Source organism: Phycodurus eques, chromosome 3, assembly GCF_024500275.1.
Source record: "Phycodurus eques isolate BA_2022a chromosome 3, UOR_Pequ_1.1, whole genome shotgun sequence".
NCBI lineage: Eukaryota > Metazoa > Chordata > Actinopteri > Syngnathiformes > Syngnathidae > Phycodurus > Phycodurus eques.
In genome coordinates, this window is record NC_084527.1 from 21,053,505 (window position 1) to 21,071,670 (window position 18,166).

At 40.3% G+C, this 18,166-nt stretch overlaps 3 protein-coding genes and 1 non-coding gene across 4 annotated transcripts; 1 reads left to right on the forward strand and 3 right to left on the reverse strand.

Moving 5' to 3' along the window:
• The first annotated feature begins 358 nt into the window (after nucleotides 1–358).
• Nucleotides 359–4,184, forward strand: LOC133400169 (zinc finger protein OZF-like). Its single transcript, XM_061672545.1, has 2 exons — nucleotides 359–533; nucleotides 2,138–4,184. Exons 1-2 carry the CDS (start codon nucleotides 437–439, stop codon nucleotides 3,646–3,648), a joined length of 1,608 nt encoding a protein of 535 aa, XP_061528529.1. The 5' UTR covers nucleotides 359–436; the 3' UTR covers nucleotides 3,649–4,184.
• A 1,308-nt stretch (nucleotides 4,185–5,492) lies between these two features.
• On the reverse strand, nucleotides 5,493–5,565 carry trnat-cgu (transfer RNA threonine (anticodon CGU)). Its single transcript has one exon. It is a non-coding gene; the product is annotated as a tRNA-Thr (tRNA).
• A 3,519-nt stretch (nucleotides 5,566–9,084) lies between these two features.
• Nucleotides 9,085–13,027, reverse strand: LOC133400207 (zinc finger protein 572-like). Its single transcript, XM_061672633.1, has 2 exons — nucleotides 12,781–13,027; nucleotides 9,085–10,330 (listed from the first exon to the last, which is right to left on the reverse strand). The coding sequence occupies exons 1-2, from the start codon at nucleotides 12,956–12,958 to the stop codon at nucleotides 9,411–9,413; spliced, it is 1,098 nt and encodes a 365-aa protein (XP_061528617.1). The 5' UTR covers nucleotides 12,959–13,027; the 3' UTR covers nucleotides 9,085–9,410.
• An 845-nt stretch (nucleotides 13,028–13,872) lies between these two features.
• LOC133400194 (gastrula zinc finger protein XlCGF57.1-like) lies at nucleotides 13,873–17,316 on the reverse strand. Its single transcript, XM_061672609.1, has 2 exons — nucleotides 17,026–17,316; nucleotides 13,873–15,345 (listed from the first exon to the last, which is right to left on the reverse strand). Exons 1-2 carry the CDS (start codon nucleotides 17,201–17,203, stop codon nucleotides 14,333–14,335), a joined length of 1,191 nt encoding a protein of 396 aa, XP_061528593.1. The 5' UTR covers nucleotides 17,204–17,316; the 3' UTR covers nucleotides 13,873–14,332.
• Nucleotides 17,317–18,166: the final 850 nt, after the last annotated feature.

An 18,166-nucleotide genomic window follows, 5' to 3' on the forward strand; every position in this document is an offset into this window, starting at 1 on the left:
ATTCACAGGACAGGGAAGAAAACGTAGGTGAACGTTTGGATTTAATAATAGGTTGACCATCCTTTGGCCTCAATAATAACGATAATGAAACTTTGAAATAATCACATTAATATTCACATAATTAAATACATGTTCAAATAAATATTGAAACAATTAAATGACTGTGGCAATTATTAAATACATGTTTAAATAATAAAATAAAGCCTGAAATAATTTAATAATTCATGAAATATCTGATTATTTATTATTTTTATTTAATTTGGGTACTTTTGGGCCTCCATAAATACCACCGCAAGATGGCGGCCGTGCGGCATCATGGACCCTTTGTAAGCTGTAAAACCACCACCGAAGAAGAAAAGGCGGTTAATGGCGTCGCCGCGAGCAGACGAAAGACAAAGCACGACGGCGAAGTGGTAAACTCGCTCTAAAAGACAACATGAACATGTCAAGAAAGGAACTTTGTCGAGCAAAAGAGGAGAACGATCGACAACGGCCACAATGGGACACAGTTTCCTCCACTCAAATTGTCCAAGGTCTGTTCGCTACTCTGCACATTTCTGTAGCTAAAAAAAAGTGGACAAAACGCGTAGAAAATGTTTTGTGGACTCAACGTTAGTATTGGTCATATACGAGAAATAATGTTTGCTTGAATGTTGTGTACAGTTTAGGACTATGGAGAGTTCACTGGGGGGCCCATCACAGTCCGATTTTGGCATGCCTTTTAAAGTTAATAGATGCGGTATCAAAAACAAGAGTTCCTGATATGTCACCATGCAGGAATGTTTGTAAAATGTTTCAAGATTAGGCGTTGGTTTACATGAGACAAGCATGAGCAGACAAATCCGTTTAAGACGAATCCAGTGATAGTATCATTTCCTATGATAATACTAAAACGATTATGAATCTTTAAATCCGGTGAAAATGCCCCAATGTTGGGACTGTCCAAAACGCCTAATGTAAAAAGGCTTAACATCGCTTAATGTACAAAAAAAGTGATCTATTGTCACCAAAATGTATCTGGACATATCTACTTAATGCCCACTTCAACCTCTGAAAATATCAGAACAATTGCTCCTGTATTTTGTATTTTATGGAAGCTAAGCGTTTCTCTCTCTGTAGAAAAAAACAAAAAAAAACGTTAATGTCAGAAAGCTGTGATCAATATTCACCATTTTCTATGTGGACTTCTCTACTTATGTCCACTTCAACCCCTGAAAACATTCGAATGATCGTCCCAATATTTTGGATTTCATGAGCGTTACGCGATTTCCTCCCCATAGCCATTCACTATACAGAAAAAGCTTAATGTCTTTTAATAAGGAAAACACTTAACATCCATAAAATCCATAATATTGGGGCTGTCATTCCGATATTTTCAGAGCTTGAAGCGGGCATAAGTAGAGATGGCATGAATGGAAAAAAAGACATTGTAGATGTTTAAAGGTCTTACGGTTGCTTTGTCATAGCGCCCTTCGCCATTCACCAAAAGAAGTGCTTAGACCTGTTTTACCAAATGCAGAAGTAGGTTCTGCATATAGCGCATTGGCCAGCTAGTCAACTACTAGTGGCTAGTACCTAGTAGCCACTAGCAGGCTCGCAGACGGTGGACTGGTGTTAAGTACGTCCAATACTTCACAGCCTCTCTCCATGCGTCACGCATAGATCCAGCCACACAACAGAGACACGTAAGGGAAAGTTAACTATTACGTTCACTAGCTTGTGAGGTAACGAGCTAGCAAGCTAGCAGTGGGGTCGTTTAATATGTCAGCGCCTCGCTCTGTGTTCTATATGACTCCCCTTAAGCTAAGTTAACTTACAGGGGAGTTAGCAGTTTACTGAACACAGTGGCGCACATTATTCAGCCTTTATAGCTGATTACAGACACTTGAGCACATACTGTACGAACAAACATATTTGATTGATATGTGAAAGTCAGGCAGTGTGAGTTTCCAGCACATTCACACACATACATTTTGTTGTTGCTTTACAGGGTCTTTAAAACATCGATTTTTATCCCATTACTTGATTAATCAATGGGATAAATGATAGAATACTAAATAAAAAAAATATTCAATAACATCAGCCCTAAGCAAGATTGTGTTTATAAGTTCCATTGTGTGTCACTTGTGTCCTGCAGACGTCCAGCAGCTGATTGGGCACCGAGAAGAATCTACGCCCCCTCATGTTAAAGAGGAAGCACAGGATCATCTGCCATGCCGCATTAAGCAGGAAGACGATGAGAGCAATGTCACCAACTTGCCTCTGACTGTCGTCGTCGTGAAGAGCGAAGATGAGTTGTCGCAGCTTAATTGCAGCATCTCACCGCACCAACACAACACAACAGAAGAGCTTCCCCCTCAGCCGCAGTGTTGCGCCTCCATTTTGGTGCAGGAGGAGCAGCAGAAGGATCCACAGCCGTCCCACTTGAAGGAAGAAGAGGAGGAGGCTGAGGTCAGCAAGTTGCCAATGACTGGTGTCTCTATCAAAATTGAAGCTGACGAAGACGGACCACTCGAGTGGTCACAGCTTCGTCACAGTCCAAATGGAGACCACAGTAGGGGAGCACCACCAGACAACCTCTTAGCTCCACTGTCAGACACTGATGACATGGAAGACCCTTTGAGAAGTGACATAGAATGTGAAAGTGACGATAAACAGTCAAAATGCTCTGAAACTGAGTCAACTCTTGCCAACAAGAAAACTTCACAAATGCGTACAAAAACTGTCACCTGCTCTGTTTGTGGTAAAACCTTTGCTACAAAACAGACTTTGATAACACACATGAGAACACACACAGGAGGAAAACCCTATAGTTGCTCACATTGTGGTAAAGAATTTTCACAAAGGGGATCAATGCTAGAACACGTGAGAATCCACACAGGAGAAAAGCCGTTTAGGTGCTCAGTTTGCAGTAAAACATTCTCTCAAAAAGGAAGTATGCAAGCGCACATGAGGATGCATACAGGAGAAAAACCCTTTAGTTGCTCACATTGTGGTAAGACATTCTCTCAAAAGCCATATATGGTATTACACATGAGAATACACACGGGAGAAAAACCCTTTAGTTGCTCAGTTTGTGGTAAAACATTTTCTCAAAAAGGAAGTATGCACTCACACTTTAGAAAACACACAGGAGAAAAACCTTATAGTTGCTCAACTTGTGGCCGAACTTTCTCTCATAGGGCTGCTATGGCAACACACATGAGAAGACACACGGGAGAAAAACCGTATAATTGCTCAACGTGTGGTAAAATCTTTTCTCAAAAGCCACATCTGATCTCACACATGAGAACGCACACGGGAGAAAAACCCTATAGTTGCTCAACTTGTGGTAAACTCTTCTCTCAAAAGCCACATCTGGCAACACACATGAGAACACACACAGGAGAAAAACTCTTTCGTTGCTCAGTTTGCAGTAAATCATTCTCTCATAAAGGAAGTATGCAATCGCACATGAGTAAACACACAGGAGAAAAACTCCATCGCTGCTCAACTTGTGGTAAAACATTCTCTCAAATGGAACATGTGGTGACGCACATGAGCACACACACAGGAATACCCTTCAGTTGCCCAGTGTGTGGCGAAAGCTATGCTCATAGGGGCAGTTTGGCTGAACACATGCGGAAACACAACACGGAGACCGAATGAGTGGGTTAGTTCTCAAGGCTTTGACTAAAAAGTTGAGTGGCCAAGTGGGTCATCCATGTGATTTGACTGAAGATGAATAAATGGAATATTCTTCGATTCAGTTTGTTCTTAATGTGTAATGTCATGTATTAATGGTAGAAAAGGATTTGAGCATGCATCACCATAAGCCATTTCTTATGTATTTGTACTTAGCTACAAAGATGATGTGGATTCTGACCACGTTGCAGCTCTTCTTCCTCTGCTCTTGCTCTTGGGTGTTGTGAATGTGTTGTTAGGATTCCCACAAAGTTTCCAGGCAGGACACGACCTTCTTCAGTATTACTGGTTCACGGAGACGCGTCGCTGCTCAATGACTTTGACTGTTGTATCCCCCCCACCCCCCACCCCGTGTAACACGCGCTATTGCTTCCAGGTGGGAAAAGAAGTATGTGACTAAAGTGTGGCGGCATTCGCGTTTCCCACTAACCCTAACCCACCCTCTCATCGTAACCTTAACCCATTTCCTACTTCGTGGCGAGTGTTGGAGAGCAACCAATTACATTTAGTAATTTGATGTAATTTAGTTCACAATTCATGTAATCTGTTACATTACTGGGAGAAAATAATAAATTAAATTACAGTTGCTTTTGGTTACTATCCTCAGAACTGTGAGGCAGATGTGCTAGCTGGTTTTATTATGCATTTAAATGTCATCATAATTTTCTATCAGTTTATTATTTGTTTAAAGAACAAATATTTAGTTATTTGTATGATTGCAAGTTCATGATCTATGGTTTTAAATCACTTCTTTGGAGGAGGGTCCAATCCAAGGGTCCTGTTGATGCATTTGTTCAAAATTCCATCCATCCATCCATTTTCTTCTGATTATCTGGAGTCGGGTCGTGGGGGCAGCAGCTTTAGCAAAGAAGAACAGACTTCCTCCAGCTCTTCCCAGGCCAGCTGCGAGACATGATCCCTCCAGCGTGTCCTGGGTCATCGTCGGGGCCTCCTCCCACTGGGACGTGCACCTGGTACACTTCACCAGGGAGGCGTCTAGGAGGCATCCTAACCAGATCCCCGAGCCACTTCATCTGGCTCCTCTCGATGCAGAGGGCTAGCGGCTCGACTCTGAGCCCCTCGGGGATCTATCTCCAAGGGAGAGCCCAGACGCCCTACGGGGGAAATGAATTATGTCTGCTTGTATCCACAATCTTGTTCTTTTTCGGTCCTGACCCAGAGCTCATGAGCTTAGGTGAGGGTAGGAACGTACAGTGACCAGCAAATCGAGAGCTCATTTAAAATTAAGCCAACTAATTAAAATGTTTTCATTTGTAATTAGTTACATTGAGAAAGTAATTTGAAGTACATTTTCAACAGGGAACTTGCTTGTTATTTGAAGCCTCTGTGTGGACTTATCACGCTGAAATTAAAGAAACCATCAATACTAAAAAAACGCTGTATAACGGCATGTGACTGTCACTCTCATCTGGAGGAGTTCAGAATCGATATACAACATGAACTTTACTAAAACGAGTAAAGGACGTAATACCAGCGGTGCTGATTATTAAACAATGTAGTGCAGATCGCTACAGTCAAGTTTTACTCGTCGAACTTGACAATATAGCGCTGATCAACCAATCAGGATGGGAAAATGCTGATATTATTGCGGGCCAGCTGGTCCTGGGAGGGAGAATTTGATCTGATTGGTTACAAAACAGTTACTTGGTGTCCAACAAAGCAGACAGTGTGCTGACTTTGATTCAATTCACCATTTCTTATAAGGAGCTGACAAAGGTTTGCCCGTTGCCAACTTTCAATGACAATATGGAAAACAACACATGCTTTATGAAGAAGTCACTGTTATCAGGCCTCAGTGAGAATTGAACTCACGACCCCTGGTTTACGAGACCAGTGCTCTCACCACTGAGCTATGAGGCCTTGCGTTGAAGAAAACTGTTTGAATTTTGATTAACGACATTATACACTGTACGACCGTATATTGACCAAGTAATTGGTTATTAAACAGGAATCTGATTTTTTAATACACTTTAATGCAAAAATAAATTATTTGTTAGAATGATCAATTATAAAGATATTCAACAGTGACTAAAACAGCAGCTGTTTAATTTGTCAACAGGCCTCAACAAGAAAACTCACGACCCCTGGTTTGAGAACAGTCTTCTAACCACCGACCTATTAAGCCTTGCATTAGCATGTCGGTTAACATGCTAAGAGATTCGGTTACGATCATGAGTTCCATTCTTGCCGCGGTACTCCACCACCGAGCTAAGAGGGTTGTGGCTTAAAGTTAGTATTTATGTTAACAAGCTAACGTCTAACTTTTTGAAGCTAAGGGCTTTGCTAGCAGCAGACTAAAGACACATTACAGTGAGCTACACTTAGCACGTATGGCCAACAGATAAACAACAGCACAGCAACGCATCGCAACTCATTGACTTGTTCTCCCAGGGTGGTTAAAGAGATGCCTCGAGATACGAGTGACACAACATCCAAGTTTTTCACGATACGAGCTGGCGTTTGGACAATTTTTTGCTTTGACTTGCTCGTGCAAACCTGAGATACGAGCACTGTACACTATGGTGGCAGTGAACTCAACTCACTTTACAACCCGCAGTTTGACAGATAGACCTACAAAGAGAATTACACATGTATTTAAAACAACCCCATACAGTAGCTCAGCCTTTAAGTCGTCTAGCTTAATACTAAACCATGATGGGAAATGCCGGACTTGCTAACGTATAGCATCTCTGTGGTGGTGTTATAACCCTTAACAGTGGAGCAACACAAAGAATAGAATATTCATACGCATATATTCTTCATCCTCTGCAAAGAAGGACTAATATTACCATTGAGTTTTGATGTCTCCTCTGTCTCCATGTACCTCCATATATCTATTCTACGACCCCCAGGTGGCCCAAGGACCGCACACCAGAAGCAGTATAACCATTGAATTGAAGCTAAAAGTGTGACAAAGGGTTTGTCTTTAAATTGTATTTAATTGTGTCATTAATGCATGTTTATAACAAAAAAATAAGCATTCATGAAGAAATTGGAGGGGAAAAAATAGCTTGCTTGAGAGTTATCGACTTCTTACTACAGATAAATAATCCATAAATCAAAAATATAGAAATCAAGGAAAAGGAGCACCTATAACGCTACTGAAGTAGAGACATAATAGATGCACAAAGACAGATATGTAAAGCTAGATAGACTAAATAGATACACCTACATAAACAAACTCGTTACATGTGACATTTACATGTTAAGAACATAGTCAAGCCCAATAGTTATTGGATGATGACAGATTTTTAAGTACGTTTTGAATAGTAAAAGAATAAATAAAAAGAAATTCTAGATGTGATTTCAGTGAAGAATTGAAAAAGTCTTGAAGCATTGAAAAGTTTTTGATGACCTGATCTTATGTCACACTTTCTCGGCAAAACCCTGAGCACAACTGGGCAGAAAACATTTTATTCTCTCTGTTTTGTGTCTGCATGCGTGCAGTCAAACTGGCCCTAATAGCTGAGCTTTCATCGCACGTTGAACTCAAGGTGTGTTGTCCTGTGTGTTTTCGTGTCTTAACTTAGCTTTCTCACGAGTGAAAGTTTCACCAAGTCATTGCTTTGCAAGTCACAACGAAGTCTGTACCCTCAAGTCTCGAGTCAAGTCCCAAGTCGAGACAAGCAAGTCCAGAGTCAAATCCTACACTTTTAGTTTTAAAGTCTTTAACAATATATTGAATTCATATATTATACACTTAATATATTGAATACGCATACAGGCGGCACGGTGGACAACTGGTTAGCACATGTGCCTTACAGTTCTGGGGACCTGGGTTCAAATCCAGCCTCACCCATCTGGAGTTTGCATGTTCTCCCCTTGCCTGCGTGGGTTTTTTTCTGGGTACCCCAGTATCCTCCCACATCCCAGAAACATGCATGGTAGGTTAATTGCCCGTAGGTGTGAATGGTTGTTTGTTTATATGTGCCCTGCAATTGGCTGGCAACCAGTTCAGGGTGTACACCCCCCCTTGCCCAAAGCTAGCTGGGATAGGCTCCAGCACACCCACGACCCTAGATCAGGGGTACGGAAAATGAATGAATATATATTTTAAAATCCATATTTCGTTATCGAAACCAATTTGATAAACAAGTGCATTGAAACGTTATAAGAAAATTCGGGAGCTGATCAAAATGTTTGCCCCTTCAAAACCGATCGTCAAAGGGGGAAGTGCGGGGGGGGGCTTAGTTTTTGCCTTTTCAAAACCAATAGTAACTTTTCAATTATTCTATGTAAATGGTGTGCTATGACTTACTTTTTCTCACTTTATTTATGAAGTTACATTAAACAGACATGTCACAAATGAGAATTGGCATCCAGTAGTGCTGCAATTAGTTAGAGTATTCTACTGACAATTCTATCGAATAATCAAGAAATGGGGTATTTTTTTTGTTTGTTAAAGAGCAATTATGAATACACAAGAGAAAATGAAACATTGCGCTTAATAATAAATGACCAATAGGTTTCCTCTTTAACCGCATTTTTCTTAAATTCACATTGTGCATATACATATCAAGAACCTACATTTTCTTGTCTACAAACATTTGCAGTGAGGCAATTTCAAACACAAATCCAAATTAATAAAACACAATTATAAATAGATTTCAGTTTAAACTTGTCATTTCTTGAGAGTATCAAAAACATAAGGCATTATTTTTTTTTTTAAAAGAACAGTTTGTCATTCTGTTGAAAAGGCTATCCAACTGTAGTATCTCAACCACAACATTAGGGGGCACTGCATAAACATATTACATCACAAGGAGGCAAAGAAGAAGAAAATGACACAAAAAAAGCACGCAGTTTCATGTCGAATAGATGCTAGCTTTGTCTTGATCGGTAAATAAAGTGAATAAAAAAATAAATATGACTAATTCTTGAGAACACTATACTGACTAAACCAGACTGTAATGAAAAGGAAATCCAGACAGCATATGGCCGGCCCGCCGTGTAACTATTTGTGTAATCGCTCACAATGCTGGCTGCTAATGCTAGCAAAAACGAGCATACGAGATGTCAAGCCACGCGATTTCCACAATGCAATGTGGATTTTATTTTTGAAATAATTAACATTCCTATTATTACGTTAATTGTCGTTTCTGTGTATGTTACCAGTACTTGGTGGAATGTGTACCTTATGTAACTGCCACATTTATTGTTGATTTATGTTATGTTAAATATTTTTTAAATATTAAATATTTATTAATTATTTTATTCTAAACATTAGATAGTGCCTGAAAGAGTGAAGTCCTGGTCAATTCCTCTACTTAAGAGTACCCAACAGGGTGTTCACTGTAAATTACCCCCCCCCCCCCCCCCAAAAAAAACACAATTTAAAAAAAGTAAACAAGAATAAGTTTGAATTAAACTTAAGTACTGTGAGACATTTTCACTTGATATCCATTGAGGGCATCAACTTAATGGTTACATCATTCTGAAATTCCCGTAATAAATTAAACATTGGCGTGTTGAACTATTGAGAGAGATTTGCAGGCTGTTTGTTTCTCAATACATTGGCAAAAGTGCCAAGTATTTTCAAGTCAATGGGCTTGAGTCCGAGTTAAGTCACGAGTCATTGCTGTTCAAGTCGAAGTCGCGTTGCATCTCTTGTGACACTTTGTCGAGTCATGTCTGAAGTCATCAAATTCATGACTCCAGTCCAAGTCACATGACTCGAGTCCACACGTTTGACACAGACTGAGCAACTACAGTTTTATTCTCGTGTGTGTTCTCATGTGTGTTACCATGGTTGACCTTCGGGTGAATGTTTGGCCACAAGTTGAGCAACAAAAGGGTTTTTCTGCTGTGTGTGTTCTCATGTGTCTAACCATAACGGACTTAAGGGTAAACCCTTTACCACAAATTGAGCAACTAAAGGGACTTTCGCCGATGTGTGCTCTCATGTGTGCTACCATGCTTCGCTTTGCAATGAATCTTTTCCCACATACAGAACAACTAAAAAGTTTTTCTCCTGTGTGTGTTCTCATGTGTACTGCCAGATAATCCTTTTGAGAGAATGTTTTAACACATAATGAGCAATGAAAGGGTTTCTCCCCTGTGTGCGTTCTCATGTGGGTTACCAAGTGTGACTTTAAAGTGAATCTTTTACCGCAAGTTGAGCAACAAAAGGGTTTTTCTCCTGTGTGTGTTCTCATGTGTCTAACCTTATTTTTTCTACCAAACCTTTTACCACAAACTGAGCAAGTAACCTGAACATTACACCTCTGCTTGCTGCTGATAGTTGTCTCCTTTTTAGAGCATTTCAACTGCTTGTCGTCACCTTCGCAGTCTCCATCGCTCCTCAAAGGTTCTCCTATGTTGTCTATGTGCGATAAAAGGTCGTCTAGTGGCGGTCCTCCACAGTGGTCTCCACTTGGGCTGTGATGATGAAGCTGTGACGACTCGGGTTGTTTGTCTTCGTAGTTTTCATTCTCCGCAGAAACACCAGTCAGTGGCAACATGCCAATATCAGCCACCGCTTCTTCCTCTTTAACGTGGGGAGGCTGTGGACCCTCCTTTTCCTCTTTAACATGGGGGTCCCGTATCTCATCCTGCTTCAAATCGGAGCTCCCCCACTGCAGCTGAAGAGGGAGTTCTTTCTGACGACCAATCAGCTGCTGGACGTCTTCAGGACACAAGCAACACAAACAGAGTTTAGATCACATGGGTCAGAAATAATATGAGCTACATCAGTGATTCCCACGCGAAAAAAATCACTCAAACAAATGCTTAAACTGTGCAGTGTTGAAAGTGGATGGATGGATGAATTGTTTTCACTTATTTCTATATCGCACAGTATTTATTGTTAACCACACAATGATCAAAATAAGGTAAATATTAGACTTTACACCGATCTGATTAGCCTGATCGGTATCGGCCGATATTTAGCATTTTATGCTTATCGGCTGATTGGCTGTAATGTCATAATTCGCCGATTCGATCAATGACAAAAGACATTTACTCTGCGTCACCATCGTGTACATTATGTCACACTACTGCAATCAAATCTTGAAATCCGATACCACCGCATGCCGTCTTTTACAATCACTGGGTTTTATCTTGTCAACTTAAACACGATCGGATACACTCGTTACCACGGCCACAACAACAACAATCGATCGCTTTGTGTGTATTATAAGAACTAAATGGGGGAAAATGTGTGTTGCTGGTCACCGGTGCTCAGGACAGGAGAGGACGTTGGTTTAAGGCTTGCTTGTGGTATTTTCCCGTACTTTTAATACGATACGGCTCGCAAGCAGGCAACAAAACGTTATGTAGCCTAGCAAGCTTGTGCTAGCACAAATGGTTGTGCGTAAACATGCCGCTGTTCTGTCGAATCATGCTCTAAAATTTCTGTGTGGGTGAAGTAATTTAATTACAGTAAATTAGCACCCATTATTTCTGTCATGTTGTAATGTTGGTTTGACCTGACTGATTAGAATACACAATCTGACTAGAGCAATGATTTCCGGCCTTTACGGAGGCAAGGAACATATTTTACAATTGAAAAATCTCACGGCACACCAACAAACAAAAATGTCACAAAAAGTGGATACATTAACTACTGTATTTACTTCCTGCCATCTAATAGAAGACCATTTATCATTTGTTCTGTATGTCACTATGCCTCACTGGCATAAATAGAGGAACAACGATACATTATTATTGTAAATATATTTTTGGAGCCATTAAGTACACAAGTATATACAGTAAATGAACAGGTCATTTAAATAGACACATTGCTCCGTCTTGCGATCAGATCGGTGATCGGTTATCGTTTTTTTTAAACTCGCTGATCGGCCCCAAAAATCCTAATCGTGTAAAGCCTAGTAAATATAACACCATTCTGCAACTGTAACAGATTAATTCCATTTCCATTTATTTCAGTGGGAAACATCCACTCTTAGTCTGACTCTACAATGCATTATGGCAGAGCATAAAGAGGAGTCATTTCAGCTATTTCAGCTCCAAACAGCAAAGCAAGGCACTATCCAGGTACAGATAGAGAAAATGTTTGAAGCGTTTTAAGCAGCGCTAAGCATGGCTGCTGTTGGAATGTTTGAAGTAATAAACATGGTTATGAAATATGTAACAAAATAAATACATACTTCAATAAATAAATGCATGAGTTCATCTTGGAGTAATAACCTAATTTATATTCCTGAGATAATCCCACTTTGGCAAAACAGTTTAGATTTATTCAGGTAAATGGAAGTGAATTACATAGACTAGGTGTCATTAAATTATACAGAGCAATTGTGATAACAAAAACACTGTGCTAAAGTTCTAAATACATATTGTAAACAATGGATAAAAAATAACATTTTAGCTATAAAACATCAGTTGCTATTTACAATCAATGTACTTTGCGTTCACTTAATTGTGCCTTTTATGTCTTATGTACAGCACTTCGTTACAGCTGCGGTTGTTGTTAAAGTGCTGTATAAATAATGTTGAGTTGACTTCAATTAATATTTAAAGAAATCTAAGCATTGACAAATTTGGGCATGTATTCAGGCATATTTATTCAGTTAAATATGCACTGGCAATTTGACTGCTACTTCAATAGACATGCATTTGAAATAAATGTGTTAATCTAATGTCTTGTATTCTTTACAAAGCTATGATGTGAATTTTGTTGTTGTTTTTTTTTCATTTACAATAGGTGTGTTTGAAACCATTAGCCACAAAATTAAACGTATGATAATATGAAGAGAGAAGTTTTGACCACGGTGGGACCATTTTAAACTACATGACGACAGAGGTATATTTTATATAGTCTAAGAATTAAACGCGTCGAAAAATCACGTGACGCCAAGGCAATGTTCCGATTGGCTGTTTGGCAAAATCAACATGGTTGCCGACTGTTTGTTGGTTTGTTTTGCTGGCTAGTTCAAATCGAGTCGGAGCAATCGTAATCCTGTGATTATTATATCACATTGACACATGTAGGCGTTCCTTTTCAACCCAAATTGGGCTTGCCATTCTTTTAAAGAGCCCATCATGTAGTTGCTAACGCATTTATTAGATAAATAAAATGTTGCAAATGTCAGGTGGGAGTTAAGTTGAACAGACCTTCGACGCGTATCACAATTTGAGTTTTGCAAACGGCTTCCAGTTGTCGTCGGTGTCGCTCGGTCTCCTCTCTCCCTCGACGAAGTTGCTCCTCGTACGACGCGATCGTTCCTTCAAACAGTCCGAAGATTTCGTCGGCGGCCGCAATGAGTCGCTCCCTTACCAACTCCTTCAACATGATGTAAAAGGGAGTTGAACACACAACTCAATGCTTCCCAGAGGCGCAAGGTGGGAGGAGGCAAGAAGTTCCCAGATGACGTGTTTACTGGAGACGTCGCGTAAATGTGACGTCATCATGTAGTGTGCGTGTCACGAATGAACTGCCTGCGAAGAATTTCAATAACAATTTTGGAAAAAAATGCACCGTCTGCGTGGCTGAATTATTATTATCACCGGAATTGTCCACGTTATGCTTGATTTTTCAAGTGGGATGAAAGTTAAATATAATAAGTGTGTGCGTATGACGTCATCGCATACGGCAGTCACAGCGAGTCTACACACTGAGTGGCAGAAAGAGCGTGAAAACGCAATCTAAAATGGGAAAGACTTGTGCGATAGTAGCTAACGTTAGGCAAAATGAATCGAGTTTAACTTACAAAAGGGTAACGTTAACTTATCTCACAAAGTAGTAAATTAAAATAGCTTTCTAGTTTCACTCATAAGGGGGTACGCCACAAAACTAACATTGAGTTATAACTTGTGTAAATCATAAGTGTGTTTATGATTAGCATCCATATGGGAGGTTGAGTCAAACTCTTGGGCGACCTTTTTTAATCCTGCTTTGTGGAATATTCCCTCATGTACACAAACCAAATTTAGTAGGTGAACATGGCACCATGTAAATAAATGGAATAAAGAATCGGGTGTCTGAAGGAAAACAATGGTGCAACACAGAACACAATACAAGCATGTTCTTCATCCTCTGCTAATAACTATTAGCATTGAGTGATGATGTCTCCATGTCCATCCATATATCTGTATTGTACTGCCCCTAGCTGGCCTAGGAGTGCACACCAGGAGTGGCATATGAACAGAAACAAAAAGCATGACAAAGAGTTTAATTCTTTAACTTTTATTCATTTCTGTCCTTCATGGATGTTTATCGCATTAATGACAAATTGGAGAAAAAAACTTCCATCAGTCCACATTCAAAAATATAGGAATCAAGGAAAAGGAGCACATATAAAGCAACGAAAAAAAATACACAAGACAGATACATAAAGATGATTTAAGTAAAGACTGCTTGACTACCTGTCTAGAAGTACTCAGATGACCGAATCTTTTATCCAACACCCACACACGTACCACTTTCTAGTGTGCTCAGAAAAATTTTTATTCTCCCTGTTTTGTGTCTGCATGTACAGTATCAAACTTGCCCTATTAACATAGCTTTCACCACAAATTGAACTACAGGTTTTCATGTCTGAATTTTCTCATGAGTGAAAGTTTTACCACAAAATGAGCAATGAAAGGGGTTTTCTCCTTTGTCTCTTCTCAAGTGTGTGATGCCATTCCTCCCTTTTTAGAGAATATTTCACCACGAACTGAGCGACTAAAGGTCTGTTTTTGTGTGTGTTCTCATGTGGTTTACCATAGTTGACTTTTGGGCGAATGTTCGGCCACAAGTTGAGCAACAAAAGGGTTTTTCTCCTGTGTGTGTTCTCATGTGTGTTAACATGTTTCGCTTTGTAACAAATTTATTCCCACATACTGAGCAACAAAAGGGTTTTTCCCCTGTGTGTGTTGTCATGTGTCGAATCATCAGTGAGTTAAGGACAAATCCTTTACCACAAACTGAGCAACGAAAGGGTTTTTCTCCTGTGTGTACTTTCATGTGTACTACCATGCTTCGCTTTGAAATGAATCTTTTCCCACATACTGAGCAACTAAAAGGTTTTTCTCCTGTGTGTGTTCTCATGTGTATTGCCACGTAATCCTTTTGAGAGAACGCTTTACCACATAATGAGCAATCAAAGGGTTTCTCTCCTGTGTGTGTTCTCATGTGGGTTTTCATGCTTGGCTTTAAAGTGAATCTTCTACCGCAAATTGAGCAACAAAAGGGTTTTTCTCCCGTGTGTGTTCTCATGTGTCCAATTTTATTTGCTTTACCAAACCTTTTACCACAAATTGAGCAGGTAACCTTAATATTACACCTTTGCTTGCTACCGATAGTTGTCTCCTTTTTAGCAGATTTCAACTGCTTGTCGTCACCTTCGCAGTTTGCGTCACTCCTCAAAGGTTCTTCAATATCATCATTGTGCGACAGTGGAGCGAAGAGGTTGTCTGGTGGTGGTCCTCCACAGTGGTCTCCACTTGGGCTGTGATGATGAAGCTGTGACGACTCGGGTTGTTTGTCTTCGTGGTTTTCGCTCTCCGCAGAACCACCAGTCAGTGGCAACATGCCGATATCAGCCACCCCCTCTTCCTCTTTAACGTGGGGAGGCTGTGGATCCTCCTCTTCCTCTTTAACATGGGGGCCCTGTCGGTCATCCTGCTTCAAACTGGAGCTCCCCCATTGCGGTTGAGGGGGGAGTTCTTCCTGACGACCAATCAGCTGTTGGACATCTGCAGGACACAAGCAACACAAACACAGTTTAGCTCACACGAATCAAATATACAGTCCCCTTCAAAAGTATTGGAGCGGCCAATTCATTTGTTTTTGTTGTATACTGAAGACATTTGGGTTTCAGATCAATGGATGAATATGAGATAAAAGTTCGTAATTCCAGCTTTCATTTCATATTTATATCTAGATTAGGACAGAGCACCTTTTGTTTGAAGCCACCTACTTTTGAAGTGAGCATAATATTTAATATTTGGTGGCATAACCCTTACTTGCAATAACTACATCAAGCCTGCGACCTATTGACGTCACCAGACTGTTGCATTCTTCATTTGAAATGTTTTTGACATTCTTGGAAAGTAAAGACGATTCTGATTGTGATTTTGCGGCTGATGAAGTCCTTTGTTGTGTTGGCTGTGTGTTTTCTGTCACTGTCTTGTTGCATAATGAAGCTTCTCTCAAGTAGTTTGGATGCATTTTCCTTTAAATTGCCAGACAAAATGGTTTGCCAACCTCCACAGGGCAGGGGTGAAGGTATCACAATCCACTGTTCGAATACGACGTTGAGAGAACTATAGAGGCTATACTACAAGATACAAACCACTCATCAGTAAAAGGAACCGGAAGGCCAGATAGGATTTTGCAAAGAAATACAAAGATGAGCCACAAAAGTTTCTGGACTGATGAGACCAAGATTCACCTCTACCAAAGTGATGGGAAGGCCAAAGTATGGAGAAAGAAAGATCTGCTTATGATCCAAAACACACAAGTTCATCTGTGAAGCATGGTAGAGGTAATGTCCTGGCTTGGGATTGCATGGCTGCTTCTGGGACAGGCTGAGTAGTCTTTATTGATGATGTAACTCATGATCGTAGCAGCAGAATGAATTCTGAAATTCTACAAAACCATTTTGTCTGGCAGTTTACAGAAAAATGCATCAAAACTAATGTGGAGAAGCTTCATCATGGAACAAGACAATGACCCAAAAAACACTGCCAACACAACAAAGGACTTCATCAAGGGGAAAAAGTTGACGGTCATAGACTAACCTTAACCAAATAGAGCATGCATTTTACCTCCTGAGGAGGAGACTGAAGGGGCGAAACCCCCAGAAACAAACACAAACTGAAAGAGGCTGCAGTCAAGTCCTGGAAAAGCATTTCAAATGAAGAATGCAACAGTCTGACGAAGTCAATGGGCCGCACGCAGGCTTGATGCAGTTATTGCAAATAAGGGTTATGCCACCAAATATGAAATGTTATTCACATGAAGTTAATTTAATAATGTCTGTTCCAATACTTTTGCTCACTTGAAAACTGGGGGGCTTCAAACGAAAGGTGCTCTGTCCTGAGTTGTTAAACACATCTAGATGTAAATACCATGAAATGAAAGCTGGAATTCTGAACTTTTGTCTCATATTCATCTTTTGATCGGAAACCCAAATGTCTTCAGTACACAACAAAAACAAAGCAATTGAATTTACCGTTCCAATACTTTTGGAGGGAACTGTAATATGTGACTCTCCAGCATGACACCGAATACATGGCCAGGTCCAACATCCTGATGTAGCCCTGTCGACTGATACGCGTTGATGTTTTTTGGAGCGCTCCTAGGTGCAATTTTAAAGTACTTATTAGAGAAATAAACGTTGAAACTGTCAGGTGGGAGTTATGTGAACAGACCTTCGATGCGTATCACAACTTGAGTCTTGCAAACGGCTTCCAGTTGTCGTCGGTGTCGCTCGGTCTCCTCTCTCCCGCGACGAAGTTGCTCCTCGTAGGACGCGATCGTTTTTTCAAACAGCCCAAAGATTTCGTCGGCGGCCGCAATGAGTCGCTCCCTTACCAACTCTTTCAACATTTTGATGTAAAGTACAGTTATAAACGAGTACACAAGAACACAAAGATGAACGCACAACACAATGGCCCCTCTTCTGCCTTACGAACCTTCCTTTCCTATTCGACATCAACCGGAAGTACTTGGAGGAAAGGTCGTCCGAGTTCTCCAAAATGCTGAGGAATGCTTCCTGCTTCTTCTTTTTCTTCGTTTGTTGGCGGGTGGCATCAAACGTTCAAGATGCATTACCGCCATCTACTGTACTGGAGTGTGGGTCAGAGTACGTCTATACACATGTACAGTAGTAGGGAGCAAAATAAATCAATACAAAAAAAATACACTTTAGACTAGATTCTCTTTATCAATCATGTTTCATTTAAAAACTGAAACAAGGCTTTGATCGTAATGTCAGTGTTCAGCACATTTATGAGATGAAATAGTGGAACCCCACTTTTCTTCAACTCATCTCGTAGCCTCCATAACTTTGACAATAACAAATAACATGTTCGACACGCTCCTCCTCTACTCCACATTCACACAAACCTTTACCATGCTTCCCACTTAAATGCATTTTCCCATTCCGCCCTGTATGTCCTCATCTTAATCTTATGATTGATTGTTTGTTCCCTTCTGTTTCTACCCGCTGCGGTTTATAGAAATGCCGTCCTGTGTGACCTTCATTCCAAAGTTTTTGCCATTCTCTTTTGATTATGTTTTTCACATAAGTCTTGACCTCGCCCATGCCAAAAGGTATTCCCAACTATTCTTCTCGTTGAAGTGCTTGTTTTGCAAAATAATCATCTTTTTCAATCCCCTTTATTCCTTTATTTGCTGGAACCCACATAAACCTGACGCTCGCCTCTAATTTACTTAATCTATACAATATCTCGTGAATTTCAAATAACGCATCTGACCTACTTTGTGATACCATGTTTTTTAAAGGACAATAATGCTGATAAACAGGCTACAACCCGCTTTGACCTGTTT

What these genes read in the sequence shown, in the direction of transcription:
- LOC133400169 (XM_061672545.1), top strand. Translation starts at nt 437, where the DNA reads ATGAACATGTCAAGAAAGGAACTTTGTCGAGCAAAAGAGGAGAACGAT. An exon ending in CTCCACTCAAATTGTCCAAG is followed by an intron (nt 534 to 2,137) that starts GTCTGTTCGCTA and finishes TGTGTCCTGCAG; the next exon opens with ACGTCCAGCAGCTGATTGGG.
- LOC133400207 (XM_061672633.1), bottom strand. Translation starts at nt 12,958, where the DNA reads ATGTTGAAGGAGTTGGTAAGGGAGCGACTCATTGCGGCCGCCGACGAA. An exon ending in AATTGTGATACGCGTCGAAG is followed by an intron (nt 10,331 to 12,780) that starts GTCTGTTCAACT and finishes TGTGTCCTGAAG; the next exon opens with ACGTCCAGCAGCTGATTGGT.
- LOC133400194 (XM_061672609.1), bottom strand. Translation starts at nt 17,203, where the DNA reads ATGTTGAAAGAGTTGGTAAGGGAGCGACTCATTGCGGCCGCCGACGAA. An exon ending in AGTTGTGATACGCATCGAAG is followed by an intron (nt 15,346 to 17,025) that starts GTCTGTTCACAT and finishes TGTGTCCTGCAG; the next exon opens with ATGTCCAACAGCTGATTGGT.